The following is a 21,636-nucleotide window of genomic DNA, read 5'->3' on the forward strand; positions in this document are numbered from 1 at the left end:
TGTATCCCTAAAGCTATTGACATTAAAAAATTAAAAAATAATTTGAGGTGAAATTCACATAACATAAAGTATTAAAACCATTAAAAACCATTTTAAAGTACACAATTTAGTAGCATCTATTACATTCACAATGTTGTGCAACCATTAAACATTTCTAATATTTCAAAGTAAAACCTCTTAACATCAAGTGGTTTCTCCCCATTTCCTCCTCCTCCATTCAGCTTCTGGCAACTACCAACCTGCATTTCGTCTCTGGATTTATCCATTCTGGATATTTTATACAAATGGAATATGTGACTTTTGTTTTCTGGCTTCTTTCACTTACCATAATGTTTTGTAGCACATATCAGTACTTCATTCCTTTTTATGGCTGAGTGCTATTCCATTGTATGGATAGACCACAACATGTTTATCCATTTACCTCTTAGCAGACATTAGAACGGTTTGTACCTTTTGATATGTACATGCACATGCATGTACATGTAATGTACTTATTTGGGAATCTTTTTAATTCTTTGGGATATATATAGGATATATACCTGGGGGAAGGCATCTTTTTAATAGAAGGGAATGGGAGTGAGTGGGAATGTGGGATGAGGAGGAAAATAATTAAAATAACAAAATAAAATGAGAGAGCCCTTATACTGACTGATAAGAGCTTGCTTAAATAGGAATGATGAATTCAACTTTGGGTCCTGACATTTCTTCCCAAGCACTTACATTACTGATGAAAGAGCAAGGACATGTGCTATAATGACATGAAAATATGTTACTTGATAAATGCTTTTGGAAGGAAAATGGGTTGAAAGGCTCTGAAAGGTGAGGTGTTAACAAAGTCCTGTCTTACCCTTGACACCAGTGTGAGAATATTCATATTGGCCTTATGCTATTCTCATTAACACTCTTTTCAGGATTTATAATGGAAATAGAGAAGAGTTAAGATTCCATTGAAGTGTATAATTGTGTTTGTTGCAAACTCAAAATATTGGGTGGAGGTGGAATGTAACCCTACATTTGGGGTCAAGAGAATAAGAATGAGCACTGCTTCTCTCCCCACCTTTTCCCTCAAGGGATGAGGCATTCCAACACTGAAGGGTCAGGGGAGTGGTAGCTTTGGCAGGACTGATAGGAGGCTTGAGTAGGAGACAGACTTGCAGAGTGAAAGACCAAGGAGGTCTTTCAGATTCTGGGTGGTCCCTCACCTGTTGCCAGCGGCTGGTCTTCACTGCCGCTTATTATTTACTCATGAGTCTTCTGGAGTTTTTTCCCATGAAATGTCCACTTTATTTGATTTTCAAATTCTTTGGGTAGTTTTTCTTATGGCATCATCTGCCTCTCTATTCCTGAAAGAAATCTCTTGTTGTTTTCTCTCCCTTGTTTTCCATAATGGTATTCTCTTCCCTTGTTTTCCGTATGCTATTCTCTTCTGCTTTTCTTCTGATTTATCTGGATGCCAGGTATTTTTCTCTCTTGACTCCTCTTTCTTTAACTGTCCTTTAAATGCTGGTGGTTGACTGTGAATCCTTCTTTCTCTTTGCTTTCAGGGCAAGGAGGGCACATTGACATCCCTAATTTCAATGACTACCAATGTGTGCTAGACTCCCAAACCATATTTTAAAATCAAATGTTTCTCATGGGCTGCAAACCTAACTTACTACTAGCTGGGCATCTGAAACTCAACATTTCTAAACGTTTATTTTTCTATTCTAAATTTTTGACTGGTCTGTATTCTTTATTATTAAAATCTTGTGGTAGCCAGCTTCCAAAATGGTCCCAGTGATTCTCACTTTGTGATATTCTCTTCCTTGTACCTAGGAATTCTACCCAATTAACTAAGTGATCTACTGGGGAGATTCCATTCGTCTAGTGAGGTGACCTACAGAGTGTTGAAGTGATGCCTCGATTCTTCTTGTGGATTATAGTAAAATGTGAGAGGAGAAAGTGAAGAATAGAGTGACAAACATGAGAGAAATAGGAATTGCTGCTTTTGAAAATTGTCAGTCTCTTTAGTAAGTAAATGATGCTAGAACTGAGATGTGGTTTTCAGGCATAGATTAAATTCAGAGCATTTGCAGGAAAATAAGGCCTAAAAAGGAGTTGAGGATGTGGTTGTAAAATTCTTTAAGTTCTTAGATTCAAGACGGTACCTTGCAGATCTGTCGAGTCAAGCAATAGGGCTTCTAAGTACCTTAAGGATATTGTCCTCCAGTCATCTCAGCAAGAGACCAAGGTAGAGAAGAGCTACTCTTGAAGAGATTAATGGGTGCATCTTTTGTCTAATGGAATGAACCCCAATAAGATTCACAGAAGATCTGTAGTATCTTTGAGATAATTGTATTTGCAGAAACACTGCCAGCTGAGACTGAAAGGAATAGAGAATCATGAAATTAAGAGACCCTTAATTCTCTCAATTGCTATGGGTAGGGTAAAGAAGTAGATTGAAAAACCTACATAGCCACAAAGATAGGCTACTTTTCAGTGAAAAGCAAAGATGACTTTTAGGGTGGCACCAAGAATCCAGAGGGTGTAGCCAAAAACCATGAAGTATTACCTGGCCTTGAGTCTTCATGAAGGAACTGCCAACCTGTGTCTTGAAGGATTTCAGAATTTCTGTGGACCAGTGACTCCTGTGTGCCTTTCATTTCTCTACTCTCTGACCTAGAGTGTCTATAGTGATTATCTTAACACCTGTCACTCTATTGCATGTTGGGAGTGTGGGAGCAGGTAACTTGTCTTAGTTCACTGACATTCAAGTTGAGAGGAACTTTACTTAAGGGCCATACTTAAGGAATTACACCTGAAGAGCCTCAGACACTCCTGGATCTGACTTAGATGATGAGATTTTGGACTTCGAGTTCACCTTGTAAAGGGATGAATATTTTGGGGCCTTATTAGGGAGTAAGTGTGTTTTGCACATGGTTGGGACATGAATCACTGAGGTGGGTCCAGAGAGTGAAATGTAGTAGACAGTCCCCCAGAAAGCCCTCCATGATTCTCACCTCCTGGTGTTTATGTTCTTTTGTACCTACATGGAATAGGGCTAATCTGTGTAACCAACAGGATGTTGAGGAAATGATGGAATGTGACTTCAAAAGCTACGTCATAAGACATTGCAACTTCCATCTTGCTCCTTGGATCACGGGCTCTATCAAGCAGCCCTTTGGAGATGTCCATTTGGTAAAGAACCAAGGCTTCCTGTTAACAATCAGCCCTGATTTGTCAGCCACATGAGTGAGCCGCCTTGGAAACAGCTCCTCCAAGCTCCAGGAGAGCCTTGGGATGACTGTAGTCATGGCTGACATCTCAATTACAACCTAATGAAGGGTCCCCCAATTCAGAACTATTCAGCTAAGGCCACTCCTGAATTACCTTCAGAAACTAAATGAAATCATAAACACCTATTCCCTTAAGCTGCTTAATTTGGGGATAATGTATTATGCACCAATAAATAACTAATAGGGTACTACAGTGAACAAATACAAACCTTGATTATCTTGGTAGATCTTTGTGGCTTCCCCATCCTACCTCAGTGGTAAGAACTGCTGTTCCTGATCATTAAGCTCTCTAAGTTACCCTAGCCCACTCCACCCCACACCTGTTATGGCTGCTTTATAATTGATTCAAGGATAAGGGGTGGAAGGGAGATTGGAGACAATATGAAAATCTTAAAGCCATGTGTCTGTTCTTGCCTGCCTCTCAGAGGGCCAATTTTAGAACCTTTAATTTGTAGTGTCTGCCTTTATTCATAGTCATAGAAAAATTTAAAGCTTAAAGGAGCTATTAGATACATTTAGGGCTCATTGTTTCTGTGTGTGTGTGTGTGTGTGTGTATGTTGGTTTGTCTTTGAGAAGCCACTTTTGGTCCTGAAAGTACAGGGTTTACAGATGTTTAGAGCAGGATTTTGACATGAAGTATTTTATGGAAGTTGGGTAATGAAATATTTGTGTGATGGGTTGGGCCAGGGAGGGTTGGGCTCCTCTTCTTTTGCAGAGAAAAATGATTGCCCTTGATAATGGGTTACAGATTCACAAACTGCTCATTTCAGGGATGAGGAAAATGGGGCCAGAAATGTTAACTCTCTTTCCAAAGCCACACAGTTGTTTAGGGACAAAGTTAACTTGGAGTCCTGGTGACTAGTCCAATTAGATAAGATTAGTTTTAATTTGTCCTTTATATTCCCTTTTATTTTTGCTAATTTCAAGTGAAAATGATTTCATTAAATAACTAAATACTTCCCTTTTAATGTGTTGAGCTGGGTGTGGCTTCTTGAAGTTTTAACTGTCATGAAAATTTTATTTTATAATTTTATATATACCCTTAGGGACCTCTTTGCCTGCATCCTTTGAAATTGCAAGGAATAAATTACCAGTGAGCTCAAATCCGGTAGGAATGACTGAGACTACATTACCAATCTTAGTACAACCTCGTCCTGCTGCATAGGCCATGTGTGACTTTGTTTACAAAGTTGTACTGTGTTAAACTTGAGCATCGTTGAATGATTTAAAAGATATTCTGCTGTTTTGGTTAAAATAAAGTCTTTATTTAAGGCTAGAATTTAGCCATATTAATTTGTATCTTCTCTTGAACTTTGTCTTCAACTAAGTATAGTCACTTTAGATGTCAAGTTCTTTCTCTCTACTTTGGTGGTTTTTGAGGAGAGTTTGGCTTTATTTATCTATCCTTATCAATCTGTACCTATTTGTCAACTAGATGAATGCTATTATGTTTGTATGAAATATGTGAAGAATCATTTTGGCTCTCATTTGAGTAAGTTTACTTTTAGTTTAACCTTATTTTAATATTTTATGTAATACTTTAAACATTCAGAACCAAATCAAATTGGTTGAATTGGTGTGAAGACTTCTAATGGTTTGTTTTTCCTTTATTGATATGAGACTTGCATCCTGTGTGTATTAGTTCATTTTCACACTGCTGTAAAGAACTGCCTGAGACTGGGTAATTTACAAAGCAAAGAGATTTAAATGACTCACAGATCTGCATGGCTGGGAAGGCCTCAGAAAGCTTACAGTCATGGCGGAAGGGGAGGCAGACATGTCTCACATGGTGACAGGTGAGAGAGAGCGAAGGGGGAAGAGCTCCTTATAAAACCACCAGATCTCTTGAGAACTCACTCACTATCACGAGAACAGCATGGGGGAAACTGCCCCCATGATCCAATCGCCTCTCTCCCTTGGCATGCAGGGATTACAGGTCCTTCATTGACATGTGAGGATTACAATTTCAGATGAGAATTGGGTGGGGACACACAGCCAAACCATATCATTATGGAACTTGGGGTATTGGTACATCCAACCATCTTTTCTTGCCTGCTTCTCAGAGGGCCAATTTTAAAACCATTAATTTGTATCATTTGATAATTACAGATAGTATACTTTTTAGAAACTATGGGCCTAACAAAATTATCACATTTTGCTCCTCTTGGAATTTTGCCAATAAATTGTGTCTCCTTTTTCCATAATAAGTCAAATGAAAAACAAAATAAACACCTTTCATTGAGCTGTTCAACTTTTGACTTGCAAGTTTCTTTACTCTTTGACTTCATCTTATTTAAAATGATTCGTGGATTTCATCTTTCAGCTAGGTAGTTCGCACTGCCTTTTACTCACAGTAGATTGGAATGACCAGGATCCTACCTGTACAAATAGTGGCTTTTTAGAATGTCTCTTTCCTTAGTAATCAGTGGGGCTTTTCTCTTGCCACACCTTTCCTTGTGCTTTCCCGGAATCCCCTTACTCTCCAAGAACCCAAGCTGTAGAATTTAGCCACTTTATCTTAGGAAAAGAGTAATTGCCTTTCTCCAAGTGGCAGACTATCTTCTGGTCTGTGAAAGTCGCCTCTTAGGGAGGGAGGTGAGCTTTCAAGGAGGCTTACACCATAGAGGTAGCATTACCAGCTGCCTCAGTGGACAGATGTGTGTTGGCATGCTGGGAGGCCACCCCTTTACCAGCGAACTGTAACAGTTAATATGGAGAACCCGCCTGGGATTGTCACAAGCTCAACCCCATAAAGTGTTTTCTTTTCTTCTTCTTTTTTTTTTTTAGAGTAGTAGAGATGAAGCCTAAGTTAATTCTGGTAACCAAATGTATGTCTCTGAAATGTAGCTGGCTTTAAAATAGCATATACTGTAATCTGTGTTTGCACAGCAGTTTACATTAACGAAAAGCACTGGTTTGTGAATGGAGGATTTGGGTTTTGAAATTAGATACGAGGGCAACCTTGGAGGGAGGGGATAGGCTTTCATTTTTTTTGGAGGCAGCTCTTGAGGCAGGTGCAGGGAGTGAGTAATGTGCCACACAAACTATGCAATTTAGCCAATGAACGCTAGGTTTCTCCTCAGTCCTATAGTATGGTTTCCCTGCCTGTCAAGAGCCAGCTCAACAACCAAACCCAGATTCCAGGTGTGGTATTCCACAGTCGTTCTGTAATTTGTAATCATAGAAACAGAATGTTCCTCCTCTTATTTCTTCCCTGCCAACAGTTTCTGGGTGGGTGAATGTCAGTAGCTGGAGTTATTTTTAAAGAGGAGAGGTGAGGCTTGCCGTGCAAAGCTGGGAAGAGGGCGTTTGTTTGCAGAGCAGAGCTGACATCAAAGTGTAGATTACTGCTCAGTGGCTAGGCACTTGTCCTGTAACAGGTAATGTTTAACGTGCCAGTCACAAAGATCACAGAAACAGTGTATGCCCGGGCATAAGATAGCACGACTGTGTATGCTCTGGAGGACTGAAAGGCTGTACAAGCCCTATGTATTTTTTTTCAAATATACATATGCATGGGTCTTGCTGCTGCCTCTTTTGCTGACTGTAATTGGACTTTGAAGCTTCGAAGTTATATCATAAAAATTTGTAACCTTTGTCTGAGAGAGAGCTCAGCTAAGCAATCACTTTCCACTTCTTTTCACAGGATAATATAAACGTTTTCTTGAAAGCTTGTGAACAGATTGGATTGAAAGAAGCCCAGCTTTTCCATCCTGGAGATCTACAGGATTTATCAAATCGAGTCACTGTCAAGTAAGTTTCAACAGTTTGTTAGATATATATATATATATATATATATATATATATATATATATATATATATATTTAAACTTAGGGCTTGTAGCTTAAGTGAAAAGAATTGCTGAGAGTTCATGATTACAGAAAAATTCTTCCGTTCTCTCTGTTTTCCTCTGTTCTCATTCTAAAAGAGACTGTTTTAAAAATGGCTTAGGGACTGTGAAGGTGAAGCTGTTTGTAACTCATAACATAGCATAGTCTTACTATAAATCTCTATACCGGCAAAAATGGTAGTGTTAATATTTTAATGTGTGTCCAACATGGTAGTGTTTGGTTGCTAATGTTGAGGATACTCATACTTATAAAGTGAATTTAGGGGTTATATTATAGCTTGCAGAGTAACAACAATCTTTAAATTTTTTTATATATTTGGAATTAAGACATAATTATTAGCATAAAAATTAGATAGGACAGTGGTAAAAAAGAATCTCTTAATATTGTGAAGGCAGCAGTGCCTGGGACCAACATGTAACGCCAAGGACCTTGTCAGTTGTGGCTGACTTTTAAAAATGAGCTGTTTTTCACGATTTTAATAGTGTGGATGAGAAAGTGAAAGTGGGGGTGAGAACACGTATGCCAGTATCTGTTAGATTTTTGGTGAAAAATGGTGTTTGTGTGGGAGTATACAGTTTCAGGAAATCTGGTTTTAAGCTCTTATGATATTTATTTATATTTCCTATAAATCTAATTTGCTTCCAGGCAATCAATAATCGTGTTACTAGATAAAGGTGACAGGAAAATTATTTAATTTTATAATAGCTATCTCTTTGTCATCCTGCCTCTTAAACCTAATTAACATTTTTGCAAGGGAGAAAATAAACACCTTATTCTATCTATAGAAATAATGAAAATGGAAAAATCTGTTTCTACCAGTTCAAAGATTTAACTTATGTGGTTAATATCCTTGTGTAAAACCTTTAATAGTTATTTTTAAAATTGGATGACCAATTATTTTTTCTGAAGAAAAATAACCAGCTATGTAAGTATCTTTGATAGTACACATTGTCTTCTCGCAGTACACAGAACAGCCCCAAATCCAGGTAGACTTAGTCTTCCAAAGTCTAACAATATATGTTTTTAAATGAACACTGTTTTGAACCTGCTTCTAGTTCTGTTGAATAAGCTTTTCTAAACTCCATGGTAATTAAATGTACGTGGGAGGGATAAATCTGCCTGCATTTCTGACTAATCGAAAGATAGTTTAGAGATTCTAAATTTCATCACCAAAGTGAAATGTTTGCTTCTGTAGTATGTAGGGGTCATGTTTACTTTCCATAAAAATTAAATATTTCGGTGTATTTGTTTTATTTTTCCTTATCAACATATTTCTTCATAAGGCCTATCTGATGGGCAAAGAAACTTTAGACTTTGAAAGTCTTTTCCTTAAGTTGTTGATGCTTGTTAAGCATTAACGTGCTTCCCCCTAAAATAATATACTCTGTTTTGAAAGTCTGTAGCCTATATTTGAGTAGGCTAAAGACTAGGTGAAACATGTTTGTTGGCTCCCAAGTCCAAGAGTTCTTGCCTGGAGCCTGTTTCATGAGATGTTGGGCCTAAAATGTTTCAGACAAATTAGTATCTGGGCTCTGCCTTCAGTGAAATTACTGACAAACTGAAACTGCGAGGTCACGTAGTTATAGCTGTAGTGAGAAGTATGCAGAACAACTTGTTTCAGTGGAAACCACAAGTTCGTCAAAGCAAGGTGTGCCTAAGTAGTACCTGTGAGAATGCCTGAGTGGGAACCTTGACTTCACTTAAGAACATTTCTCCTGATAATTCTATCTCATTGGACCAAAAAGCAAAGGGGTTGACCCTGGGTATGCTGCAGTGGAAGCACTGGAGCCTCCCAGATGAGACACAGGAAAGTGGCAAGCAACTTTTAAAAAAATGTTGTCCAAGTTCTTATGCCCTGAGATAGCACTTTTAGTAAAGGAAGCAGATTTAAAGAAAAGCAAATAATTGCTCACTAAATAGTAATGCATTTTAGCTTTTTAAAAATATATAATGTGGAGACTCCTTTGGGTCAAAATTCTTGTCCTGTCATTATTGTAGATCAAAGGACTTAGTGTTGGTTAGATCAGTGGTTCTCAACTGGGGGCAGTTTTGCCAACCAGGGGATGTTTGGCCACTTCCGGAGATACTTTCAGTTGTCATAGCTGGGTGAGGGTGCTACAGGCATCTAATGGGTCAGGGATGCTGCTGAATACACTTTAATGCACGGGATAGCCTCCACAACAAAGAATTTTCCTACTCCAAATATTAATAGTACTGGAGTTGAGAAACTCTAGCTTTAGATTTAGAATTTCTTGTTTATTCCCTCCCTGCCAGCAAAATAGTCATGTGGAAATGAAGGATACTGACTATGACACCTTTGACACTCTACTAAAATATAACTTTTATATACAGACATAATTTATGCATTTCTGTGTTAGTGTGTTTATTGTCTGTTTAAATGGGAAGGTGCATTGTAACTTGTCTGAGAGTGTGGTAATATGTGTGAGTACTTTGAAATTATTTTGCATATCTGTATGCATTAAATTTAACAAGGTGTAGCAAATGATTTGATTATTTAAAATGCTGTATTATAACTGCCCAGACTGCATCTACCGGTGCATAGACTTGTTGTTGGCCTTGCTGCAAACTCAATCTAATCATGATGCATACTGAGAGCAAATAGGAAAGGACAGTCAATATCCTCCGTGCTGGCAAATGAGGGGAACTTTTTTGTTAGTGGGCAGTGGTGATAGTTGCTGTATGGAGCCCAAGGAGAGTTGTGTATGTTGAAAATGAGTGGCAATAGCAGAAGCAAGTAAAGAGCTGTTGTTAATGAATAGTTTCAATAATCCAGGACTCCAACTATTTTTTAATTTTCTAGCTATCTGAAGTTTACAATTTAATTCACAGTAATAACTTTTCACCAATCAGACAGAGCTAGAGTATTCTTTATATTTCTGTAAATTATCCTCTTATGTGTTCTAATTTTCTAATAATTATTTTACTTTGTAGGAAGCAGTAGTTTTAATTTTTTCAAGTGTGTTTGAATTATTCTATTTATTTAGGGACTACATGTATTCAAGCATCAGGTGACACCTTTAATTTTGATATTCCTGACTTAATGGGTAGGATCCAACCTCTTTTCTTCTCAAAATGCTAATAAGCAAATTTATGATTTAGTCTCCATGAATGGTAGATTGAGATCTACCCCGATCTGAGGCCATGAAATCAATCTTTTGTGTGGATGAAAAACTGGATCATCATTCTTAACCATTTACTAAACATCCATACTGAGCACATACTCTCCACAAAGAAAACGTGGTGAAGTTCCCACAGAGCCATCTGTGCAGGCCTTCCATAAAAGGGCTGTAGGAGATCAAGCATAATGGCCCCGCCAGCCTGCCACAGCACACTGGAGAGCTCCTCTGGCAAGCGTCATGGTCTTTGTGGTGGCATCTGGTCATTAAGAGAGGTACAGATCAATGGCTTGTAGTAGAAAGCAACTTGACAGAGTAGCCTAGAGGTCCTGTATTGGAGAACTTGAAGTTGGCAGAAAGGTAGGGTTTAACCATTAAAGGTTTTAACTTTATATGTCTAGCAATTTGACTCAGAAACTAAGTCTTGTATTTAAACCATTGCTCTATATATCAAAAATTTTAAGCTGAGAAATTGAACAGATTGTAAACATGTTTCTTCTTTCCACCCCCTTACCATTCCAATCCAGTTTTTGGCAAGTCTTCAGATACATTCTGTTGATAATATCATTACAGAGTGGCAATGACTTTGAACACTGCTTGTCATGCAAAGAAATTCTTTTCTAGTGTAGACTTACTCTATTATCTAAAGTATTGATATTTTAAGTATAAAGTATAACTTTAAGTAAACATTGATATTAACTGAGTTTGTTTTTTTAAGTCGATTAAAATGAAAGTACAGATATTAAAAATCTATTCTCTTTACACATGCTAGTTGCCAAAGGAACAGTAGTTGGAATGAAAATTAGTGTTAACATATTCCCATCAGGAAAATAAAAGAGTCTCAAAATGATATTTTAAGGATGTAACTGTTCGCTAAAGCTTCACAAGAGTGCTTGATTTTGTGGTAGTGCTCTAAAGTCATTTCTTAGGAATCAGGTTCCCAGATGGCACTCTGTTTTAACAGTCTGCCAAATTGGGCTTGAGGTATGTAAGTGTATATGTGTATTTAAGGTTTATTCATATAAGTAAAATATACCTAGTTTGAATTATTTAATTTCTGCTTTTTAAAATAATTTAAACCTAGTTTTACTTTTTTTTTTTTTTGCAAGTACATGTCTTTCAAATGAGTTTCTCAACATCTTCATCTTTTTTTTTTTTAAGCAAGCTTAACGATATCCAAACTTGGATCTGCAACTTGAGCATGGTGACTTCCACCTGTCAACTCATGTGACTATTTTAAAATGTACCCTTTCTGCCAACTATTAGAAGAGCATAAAATGAAAAGGAAGTTTATTGCATTGTATATGTCTCTATCCCATTCAACCATTCTCTGTTGTGAAGTGCTTACTGGAAGGGATGGAACATTAATTCTGGGTGGCTGAGGCTCTGTTTAAGACCATCGGCAAAAATATATGGTCAAATTTGGAAATGCTCTTTAATGACAAAATTTGAATATCTAAGAGTCCTAGCTGCAGGGAAAGATTGTGGGATATGAGGCAGGTCTGATGCTGGGACAAGCCATTGAATAATTCAAGTTTTATCTATATCTGTTTTTCTCCATTTCTAGTTCTTAATCTATTTCTCAGATAGCCACGTTTCTGAATGCCAGTGCTTCTTCCTTTGCTCTCTACTCCCTCAAATCCAAAAAAGCCCTGGGGTCTGATTCTGTCTTGGCCTGCTGGATAAGCCTTCATGCTGTGGACTTCCCTGGCCAGGGTCTGTATCTTTAAAACGATCCTATCTTATGTTCATTACTGCAAAGGGCCTCACTTGGTGGCCAATCTAAATAGCAGTTGACAGGAGTCCCTTCATGGGAGAATGAAAGTTGTTTTGTCTCCTCTGATCAGTTAGCATTTGTTTTACAACAAGGACATTTGAAGGGTTAAACCAAAGAGATATTTTTGTTGAAGAGATTCTTCTTTCAAATGATTGTCTGTAGGCCGCCTATGTTGACTTAATCCAACTTTTAAAATTGCTAATACTGAAATACCTGTAGTTCCCTCAGTCTTTTTTTTTTTTTTTTTTTATGTGAGCTTTACCAGTAACCAGAAGTATTAAGCATTGTTTTTCTGACTTTCATGTCCTATTCTGGCCTGATTTAAGTGATTATTTGTGTGAGGGTATAGGCATTGGGGGTATGTATGCTTAAATCTATTTCTGGAGCTACAGAGTAGAAAATGGCACTTCATCCAGTAAGAGGAAATTTTGGTTTTAGGGAAGTCATGACTTGTTTGTTATATAATGAGCATTGATTCAGCATCTTCTATGTGGCATATACTTACACAGACATAGATAAGATGGAGACCTGCCCTCAGTGGGGTTCACATTATGACTGGGGAGATGGCCCTGTAAATTTAATACATTATATAAAGATAAATGCACAGATTTCTCTGGAAATATAGAGATGTGCAGTCATTTCATCTTTTTAATCAGGAAACTCATCTAATTGGAGATGACATAGGTTTCTCATCTGGGCTTTCAAAGGACTTTTTATTTCCTCTACGTCTAGCTTTTCTAGAGACTTGAAACTATTTGAGGACAGGAAGTATGTATTATTCCCTTTATCTCCTTGGTTCCTGTTACCATACGTCTTTGCGTGTTTATTTGAAAACTGGATTTCAATTACAAAGACTTCCTGGATATCTTAAAACCAGGCTTTGAAGATGGGGAAAAACCTGTCTTAATCTTTGCCAACTCATCCTCTTTTTATTCTCATTATAAAAATGCAAAGCAAATCTGGCAAAGCAGGCACTGAACTTTTGGTTTCAGTTGCCTTTTACTTATACCAGAATAATGATAATGACGTGGCATATTACAAGATAATCTAAAACTTATGCAGTTTAAGAGGAGCGTGTGTTTCATTTCTGTATGTAATAAACTAAAATGGGAGCTTTGGACTATGTGCCTTTCAAGGTAGTTCAAAGTTTTAATAAATCCTTGTGCGGATGTGCCAATAATAAATGTTAAGAATGCTTAACTGACATTTAAATAATTTTTTTATATAAAGTGTTAGAAACATTTCAGTGTCTTCATATCATAATCACTGATCACTTTTTATCTTGTGAAACAAATCTAAAGTGTATACTTGAGACTTTCCGGTAGAAAAACATGGTGGTTATATAGGTAGTTGTAATATCTTGGTAGAAGCTCAAGGGCAAAGAATAGAACATTTTAAAGGCAGGAACCCATCGGAAAGTAATTTTTTATGAGAAGTCATCAATATTACTTTAAGAAATTTTACGAACAAGTTTACAGTAAGCCTCACTCCTTCTAAAGTCAAGTTACCTGCCTTAGTACTTTTTACCTTTGTCTAGTATTAAACATCAAAGCCTGCCCTCCTCCTCAAAAAAAGTCACATTAACTTTGACTTTGGCATAATTAGAAAAACATTTGAAGCATCTGAACACAGAGAAACTTGAAGATTTCTTCACAGTTTATTTGAGATGTTTCTACTAAATCCCAGGCTGAGTTTGTCACTTTCCAGGAAGGAACAAGCACATTGAGCAGATGTGTATCCATGGTTGTGAACAGAATCATCTGTGAAGAGAGCAGAGATTTTGGTATTCCCTGACTTGGGTTTAATCTTATCATATCAGTTAATAGCTGAATGACCTTAGACAGATTACTTTTCCTCCCTGTAATGGATTTGCTTCTCCATGAGTTTAATTTTATGGCAAATAATTATTTATTGCTTGCTCTGTGTCAAACTGTGCTAAACCCTGGTAATAGTAAATTAGACAGTTGTAATTGCTGTTTGCTTGGAACTTGGCAAATCATATCATTTGGGTGATACCCCTACCTCACAAAGATGTTGTAATGATTAAATGAAGTCAGGTATATAAAGTATATAGCGCCTGTATATGGTAAGTGCTCCATAAATGGTATTGAATTATCATTCTGATCATTTTCATAATTTGGCTTCCCTTGTTTTGACTTTAAGAAGATACATGTCTCCTGTAGGAAAACACAGAGGAAAAAATCTGGCCTCTGGCTGCTTAAATTTTGCTTACAAACTACAAGCTCTTTATTTTTGAGAATTTAGGCCATTTAAAACTTATCGCTTTTCTCCATTGGGAGCAGATATTAAAACAAATGTGTTTTTCTGACATTTATGGTTAATCAAATTGTTGATAAAATCAACAATTTATCCATTTTATTAGAATAGCAAAGCTGGAGAACAGAGAACAGACAGCTAAGTTATTTGCTCTTGCCTCTGTGTATGTGGGGCCAACACAATTGAATTAACTTTTTCAAGACCAAACTTCTTTCTGTATTTTCTAAAATCTTTGAAATTTTTAAATCTGATTTGAATGTTTCCTTAGAAAGTTTTATTTCCCTCACTTTTTAAAATCTAAACTAGTCAGTGACACCAAATCTAACCCAAAGCTTCACATTGTTTATGAGTTTATTTTTATTGTTGTTCCATTTTTTTCCCTTCATTTCTGTGAAAAGTGTCATTTTGGTCATAAAGAGGTTATCCTTTAGATAAGAAGCTATTATCTGAAAGGTTTTTGTAGAGCTTATGAATATTTTTCTTTTTGGAATAGGTGTTCAAAATCTTGTCTTTACTGAATTCAAATGTACATTGCAGTCACATTTTCCTCTTAGAGAAAACTTAGCTGCTCCTTTTGGACTTCTCTCATTTGCTTTATTCATTAAATGCTATTACACTAACAACATGAAAAATCTTGATTATGTTATTTGAAATATTTGTTTTTTTACCTTAGGCATTAAAAAATTATAAATAGCAATAGGTACTGTTTGAGATGAAAGCCATGCTTATTATTTAGTTCCAGTGTCACTTGTGTACAATGAAATGTCAAGAAACTGGGAAGTATAATATTATGTCAAAATGCATTAAGATAAAACTTTATTTTTTTTCTTTAAAAAAGTAGAACCTGACTATCAAATGTTAAATAGAGTAGGCATGAATGTTGTTTATTGGCTGTTTAGTGTTCCTTTTTTAGAGTTTAGGTTAATGGAGCAGTTATGTTTTAGGGGTAATTGCCCTGGTATGGTTTCTGTCATGCTGAGCAGCAGTCCTGGGTGGCATTGGTTGTTGGTGGATTTATCCTTTGTTTTTCAGAGACATGCCTTTCAGAGTGCCCCTACTAACCTGGGAGGCAGGATTCTGTGTCACTTTATATTTTGAAGACTTTGGTACTAGTGCTTCAGACACCATTGACCAAATATGCACAGTAAACCTAAGAAAACATGTTCCCAAAGAGTTACTGTAAAACTTTTAATTAAAAAAAACATGGTATACTTGTACACTCAGTAACTCATACTAACATTATTCTTAAATGTAAATGATTGATATTTTTATAGTGTAATAAAATCTCATTAGATTAAAAACACATGTTGAATCTCCACACTGTAGATAAGCCAATTTTTCCTAAGCTGTTAAAGGAAAAAGTGGGGTTCTTGTGGGCTTGGGAGAAGCACCTGCTTTGAATTAAGCTGTGTTTGTATTAACCACTGTCAATTTAACAAGGGTTTGCTCTGTGTGCTTTGAGCAATTTGAGGGAGAAGTCCCTAGATGCTTATCAAGTATTACTGTCGTTACTATATTTCACTGTTTCATTACATTATAGTAATACTGATGGCTGTCAATTGTTTTGAAATGCTTTTTTCTGTATTCTATTTAATTTACTGAGATATGGAGAAAATCGTCAAAGGAATTAGTGTATCTGGGTCAACAATTTGGCTGACCAATCACTAGACTTCTTTTGGCTTCATACTGAGAAATAAAAATCTCTAACCCATAGTTATTGTTTATCTCATGCTCAATTTTGTGTATAATAGGGGTATATTCACTTATAAAATGCCCAAGAATAGAGCACACGCACACATTATTAAATAAGAACATAGATTTCCAAGGCCTCACAGAATGACATGCCAGATCCTGAAGGTACCTGAATCCTTGTTTGTTTTGGTGATGAATTTTTTTTTTTTTTTTTTTTTTCCCACCGAAGGGGCCTGGTCCATGTCCTGGAGGAGAAATAGGAGTAGTATCATTAGATATAGGTGTTTATGCCAAGTTATTAAGAAATAGAGCTTTTTGTCCAGGGTAGAGAGAAGCAGCCCAATGTTGATGGGGATGTGGGTGGGTGGTGTGGGGAGTTTGGCTAGAGCCTCACATACTCTAGCCTTGCTATTGAGTCCTCTCAGTTGTGGACCTTTTGTCTTGTGCCTTGTCAATAGCATCCACTGAATATTTCATATTCACTATGGACAGATCCCAAATCTTGTGTGTACATAAGAGAAATAAAACCTACTCCTTTCCTACCTTGATCTTAAAGCCAAAAGTAGAGAAGCAGAAAAACATGCTTAAGTCTTAATTTTTGCTTTTGGGTCTTAAGGGACAGAAGTGATTGAGTGTGCAACTCTAAGGGAATGCTGGATTTGGAGTGATGAATAGCAACGAGGTTAGGAAATCTCTGTATTATAGCCTCCAGAGTATCTCAGAAATATTCCTGTCACTATGATGCAATTAAGTTTAGACAAACTGGAAGATAAGAGCTTTCGAACACTGTCAAGTGATTTACATAAATTATTTCTAAACTAATAACAGCCCAGCCAGGTATTTCTCTTTTGCTTCACATGCCTGAATTGCAATGAGGCAGAGAAGAGTAAGTTGCTTAGTTAGATGACCTTGGGCAGTAATGAAGCTAGGTTTTTCATTCCTGGGGTATCTTTGCCTGCATGCTTGTGCTTCTCCCAGTATGTTGTCTAAACAAACTTATACAGACTTTAAAAATTTGCTGACGTTCTTTCTAGGGCTATGTGACAAAAATTATCATGAGTTGCTTTTTAACCAGGCCAGCTATACCCAGAATGGATTTGTGTACATGATTGAGAATGCCTTATTTGATATGTGGCAAATATCTTCACATTATGATCTAAAATTTTTTTTCTGAGTTTGTGAACTAAGTAACTTTGAGTGGATGTATTACAATGTGCCATCAAGTCTCAGATCATTTATTTGATTTTTTTAAGATCTCCTAATTTTAGGAATGTTAAATAAGAACATATGTACCTTAGAATAGAAGAGATGTAGTACAAATGTAGTCCTCTAACTGGCTAGTTGAGAAATAATGGAGTATTTGGATTTTGATAAGTGTATGTAGATGCCTTTATAGGTTTTATGACTTTCATGCAGATATTTATGAATGTTCCACTGTATTTGCTGTGATAATGGAACATTCTTGTTAAGTGCTGAGGATTGTAAAACCTTACTAATCTAAATTGCTTGGGATCATACTATCACACTTTGACCTTTATAGCACTGGCCTGAAACCTTTAAAAATAGAATTAGTCTTTAAAAATAGAATTTTTAAAGACTTTAAAAACAGAATTAGTAAATATATTTTATTTATAATAATCTCTTGTTTACCAATTTTTGATGCTCTATTTTACTTAATCTTGTTAAAAACAAACTAAACTGTGTCTCTCTCCTCCAAACGTCCTTGGCTGGGAATAAGTGGTCTTTAAAAAAGAAAACATAACATGGGATATTATTTTGTTGTAATTTAGATGATTACATATTAAATTTTATACAAATAATTAAAGATTAATAATGTGAAGTTCTATTCCAGAGACCAAATTGTAAGCAGAAACATAAATTACAGTAAAAGTATCTATTCTATTGGATTAAAGAAGAAAAATTACTTCAGTAGCAGGATTGCCCAGAATCCTGCTATCAGTGTAGCTATTGGAGGGTTAAAAACAGGTGATAAGCATAGCACATCAAGGGTAACAATAAATAGTGCAGTCTAATTCCAGTAAGATGAAACTCTTCTCTGGTTGCAGAAAAGAGAGTGGGTGATCAGATAGTGACTCAGAAAAGCAAATCCCAAGAAATGACTCAAGCACAGAAACACTTTAAGAATTTCTTTACCAAGATTTATAATAAATGAACTTATCATTTCTTACCAAGCCTTTAGAAATAATTATTTCTAACTTTCCAAATGATTGCTATTTATTAGGAGGAAGAAATATTCATTAATCTTTCATTTCATGAATAAGATGCTTTAGATTGCCAAAGACACGTGAAACTAATAGTAGCCCAAGATACGAATATACCAAAAGAAGACAAGCAGGGATAATTCTCCTTTAAATAACTAGTAGATGGGTTAGATGTGATAAACACTTGAGTTTTAAAGCTATTAAATGTATAAGTGAAGGAAAAATACTGCCTTTGAAAGAGTGAGTGGAGAATAGAAAGAAATTGTTTGAACGTTTTGCTTTCATGCCTTTTCTAATCTTACAACCACTTTATAAGATAGGGTGGTTGACTGAGTTTACAGGTATGGAAACTGAGATGCAGGCTTAGTGACCTGCTCAAGGTCATAGGCTTAGTAAATGGTGCAAGTGGAAACCCTCATATGACTCCAAACCCAGTTCTGTTTCTCTTATAAAATTGTCTCTATGTCCAAATGAAGGATATGAAGACTAAATGAAGGAATTCTTTTTTTTAACAAAAGAAAAACATGTTAATGTGTATCTGTCAGACATGGTAATAAGGAAGTTCTGGAGATATGGGGGAGTTTGTAATTTTTAGAAGCTATGGGTAAGAATGTACTCAGACTTTACTGAGAGTTAGAGTGCTTTAAACAAGTGCTTCTCAAACTTCAATGTGCATGGAAAACAACCAGGGATCTTGTTCAAATGCAGACTGATTCATTAGGTCTGGGGCAGGGCTGGGATTCTGTATTTTTAATGAGCCTTCAGGTCTTGCCAGTGAGGACCACATTGAGTAACAAGGGTTTAGATAATAAAAAAAAAGTGATCACGTGATGGAGTGAGAGTTTAATGAAAGTGGTGGGGATGTAAGTCTTGAGTGTGGATCTAAAGGATGGGTAGGATTTAAATGAGAAGTTAAAGACCACTGCATGTCCAAAGGCACAGAGGCAAGAAGTCCAAATCAAACATTTCACAGAGTCTTCTGGAGGTACAGCATTGAGTAAAGATGAGTTAAGTAAGGTCTTAGCTCTTCGGGCCTACATTCTGATGGGGGAAGCTTAAGGCATGAGTCTTTAATGGAGGTGGGCAGATTGGAGGCAGGATGAGAGGTAGGTTGGGACAAGCTTGAGTGAGGCCTGTAGTATCCTGGCTAGGGGATTTAAACTTTATCTCACAGGTAATGGGATTATCACCAAAAGCTTTTGAGCAGATAATTAAAATGCTAAAGTCAGAGACTTAGAAAGATAGAGTAATGAAGTAGCCTACACAATGAATTGAAGGAGAACAAGTATAGAGGCTGAGAGAGAGGTAAGGTAATTACGGCAGTCAATGAGTGTGGTGATAGGGAAGCCAACTGCTGAAAGCAGTGAACATGTAGATGAAGAAACAGATGCTAAAGATGTTTGGAGTAAGACATGATGAGGATTGAGCCAAGTGAAGGAGAAAGAAGAGTTAGCTTTTGAGCTGTGCAACCATTAAAAGAGACAGAAAAGGTAGCTGATTTGGAGGCAAGATGGAAATTAATTTTTTGACACATTGTGTTGGATGTGACAGTAGAACATTCAAATGGAAATATAGGCATTGTCAATATATTTAAGTAGAAATAAACACTGGCTTTGTAGATTTGGGAGGCATCTATGAAGCAATAATAGTCATTTGTAGGAAAACAAAGTCCAGCTCTGAGGAAGTGAAGGTGGAAAGAGAAGTATTCCTCATTCCGTTTTTAAAAATGAGCACTTCCTGGTGTTGCTTTTGTTTTGTTTTGTTTTTTGCCTATGCTTTCTTACTGGTGTAAAATGATCACTGCTGACTCCAAAACCAAGCCATACTTTTTCCATGCTGTTTTCTTCTCTAGGAGACCCTTCTTACCCATCTTTGCCTTTTGTTTTACTTTTTTTTCCAGCTTTATTGTGGTATCATTTACCTACAACAAAATTTATTCTATTTTGTTTACAGCTTGAGTTTTTGTAATGAACAGTTGAGTAACCATCACCATAATCAAGCTATAGAACCCTAGAAGTTTTCTCATGTCCCTAAGATCAACCTCTTACCTGAACTCTAGCCACAGTATAGTTCATTATAGTGTTGCTTTTTCTAGAATATCATATAAGAGGAGCATACAGTATGTAGTCTGTTGTGTTTTATCCCTTTCAATTTGCCTACTTTTTTGAAATTGATTCATGTTGAGTAATTCCTTATTACTAAGCAGTATTTCCAAATGTAGATTTGCCACAGTTTGTTTATCTGTTCACCAGCTGATGGACATTTGTGTATCCAAGTTTTGGCTATTGTGGATAATACTGTTACAAATGTAAGTTGTCCCACATTCTCCTCGACATTTAATATTATCAGTCTATTGAATTTAGTCATTCTACTTAGTGCATAGTGGTATTTTATTATTATTTTAGCTCACATTTTCCTCATGACTAGTGATTTTTGAGCATCTTTCCGTGTACTTAATGGCTGTTTTAATATACATTATTATCTGAATGTTTTAAAATCATTTGCCAACTTCTTACAACTGAGTTGTCTTTATCTCATTGAGTTATAAAACTTCCTTATATATTGTGATTAGAAGCCCTTTGTTAGATATATCAGTTATCTTCTCCCAGTCTGTTACTTGCTGTCTTGTTTCACAGTTTCTCTTTTGAAGAGCAGAAGATTTGATGAAATTACCATTTCGTTATTTTTTCTTTTATGATCCATACTTTTTTGTGTTCTGCTTAACAAATCTTTCCCTAACCCAATGTTGCAAAGATATTATCTAATAAAAAATAATGCAAGGTGATAAGGACTATGAAGAAAAATAAAGCAGGGCGAGGAAGAGAGAATGTCAGGAAGGTTCTTTTGGATATAATATTTTAAGTATATTTTTAGAAAAACCTCTTCAGTAGACTTAAAAGCAAATAAAACTAGCTGTTGGAATTAATGTTGTATGCTAACAATATCATTAAGAGTTTTGATAAACTTTATCTGCAAAAAGCTCATTGAGTTGAGCCTTTAGTATCTTTTAAAGTTCTCGGCAGGGAAAGGGCACCCTATTCAACTATTCAATAAATGTTGCTGGGAAAACTGGATAGCCATATGCAGAAGAATGAAACAGAACCACACTTCTCACTGTATACAAAAATTAACTCAAGATGGATTAAAGACTTAAATGTAAGACCTGAAACTATAAAAACCCTAGAAGAAAACCTGGAAAAACTCTTCTGGACATTTGTCCAGGCAAAGAATTTATGTCGAAGTCCTTAAAAGTAAACTCAACAAAACAAAAAATAGACAAATGAGACTTAAATGGATTAAACTAAAAAGCCTCTGCAAAGCAAAAATAAATAAATAAAAATAATAGAGTAAATGTATAATCTAAAAAATGGGAGAAAATATTTTCAAACTATTTGACACAGGG

At 36.2% G+C, this 21,636-nt stretch overlaps 1 protein-coding gene across 45 annotated transcripts in view; it reads left to right on the plus strand.

Moving 5' to 3' along the window:
• Positions 1–21,636, plus strand: part of LMO7 (LIM domain 7) — a 310,361-nt gene that overhangs the window by 205,419 nt on the left and 83,306 nt on the right. For 39 of the 45 annotated variants that reach the window (XR_010150516.1, XR_010150517.1, XM_016925377.3 and 36 more), the window contains one exon: positions 6,923–7,029. Coding sequence is in view for 37 of the 45 variants with exons in the window: in XM_016925377.3 (XP_016780866.2) it covers positions 6,923–7,029 (107 nt within the window). In the remaining 8 variants the exon portion in view is untranslated. Of the gene's footprint in view, positions 1–6,321; positions 6,657–6,684; positions 6,823–6,922; positions 7,030–21,636 lie in introns of those variants that run through there. The other 6 variants (XM_054665397.2, XM_063792218.1, XM_063792223.1 and 3 more) reach the window with 5 other exon arrangements.

This window comes from Pan troglodytes, chromosome 14, assembly GCF_028858775.2.
Source record: "Pan troglodytes isolate AG18354 chromosome 14, NHGRI_mPanTro3-v2.0_pri, whole genome shotgun sequence".
NCBI lineage: Eukaryota > Metazoa > Chordata > Mammalia > Primates > Hominidae > Pan > Pan troglodytes.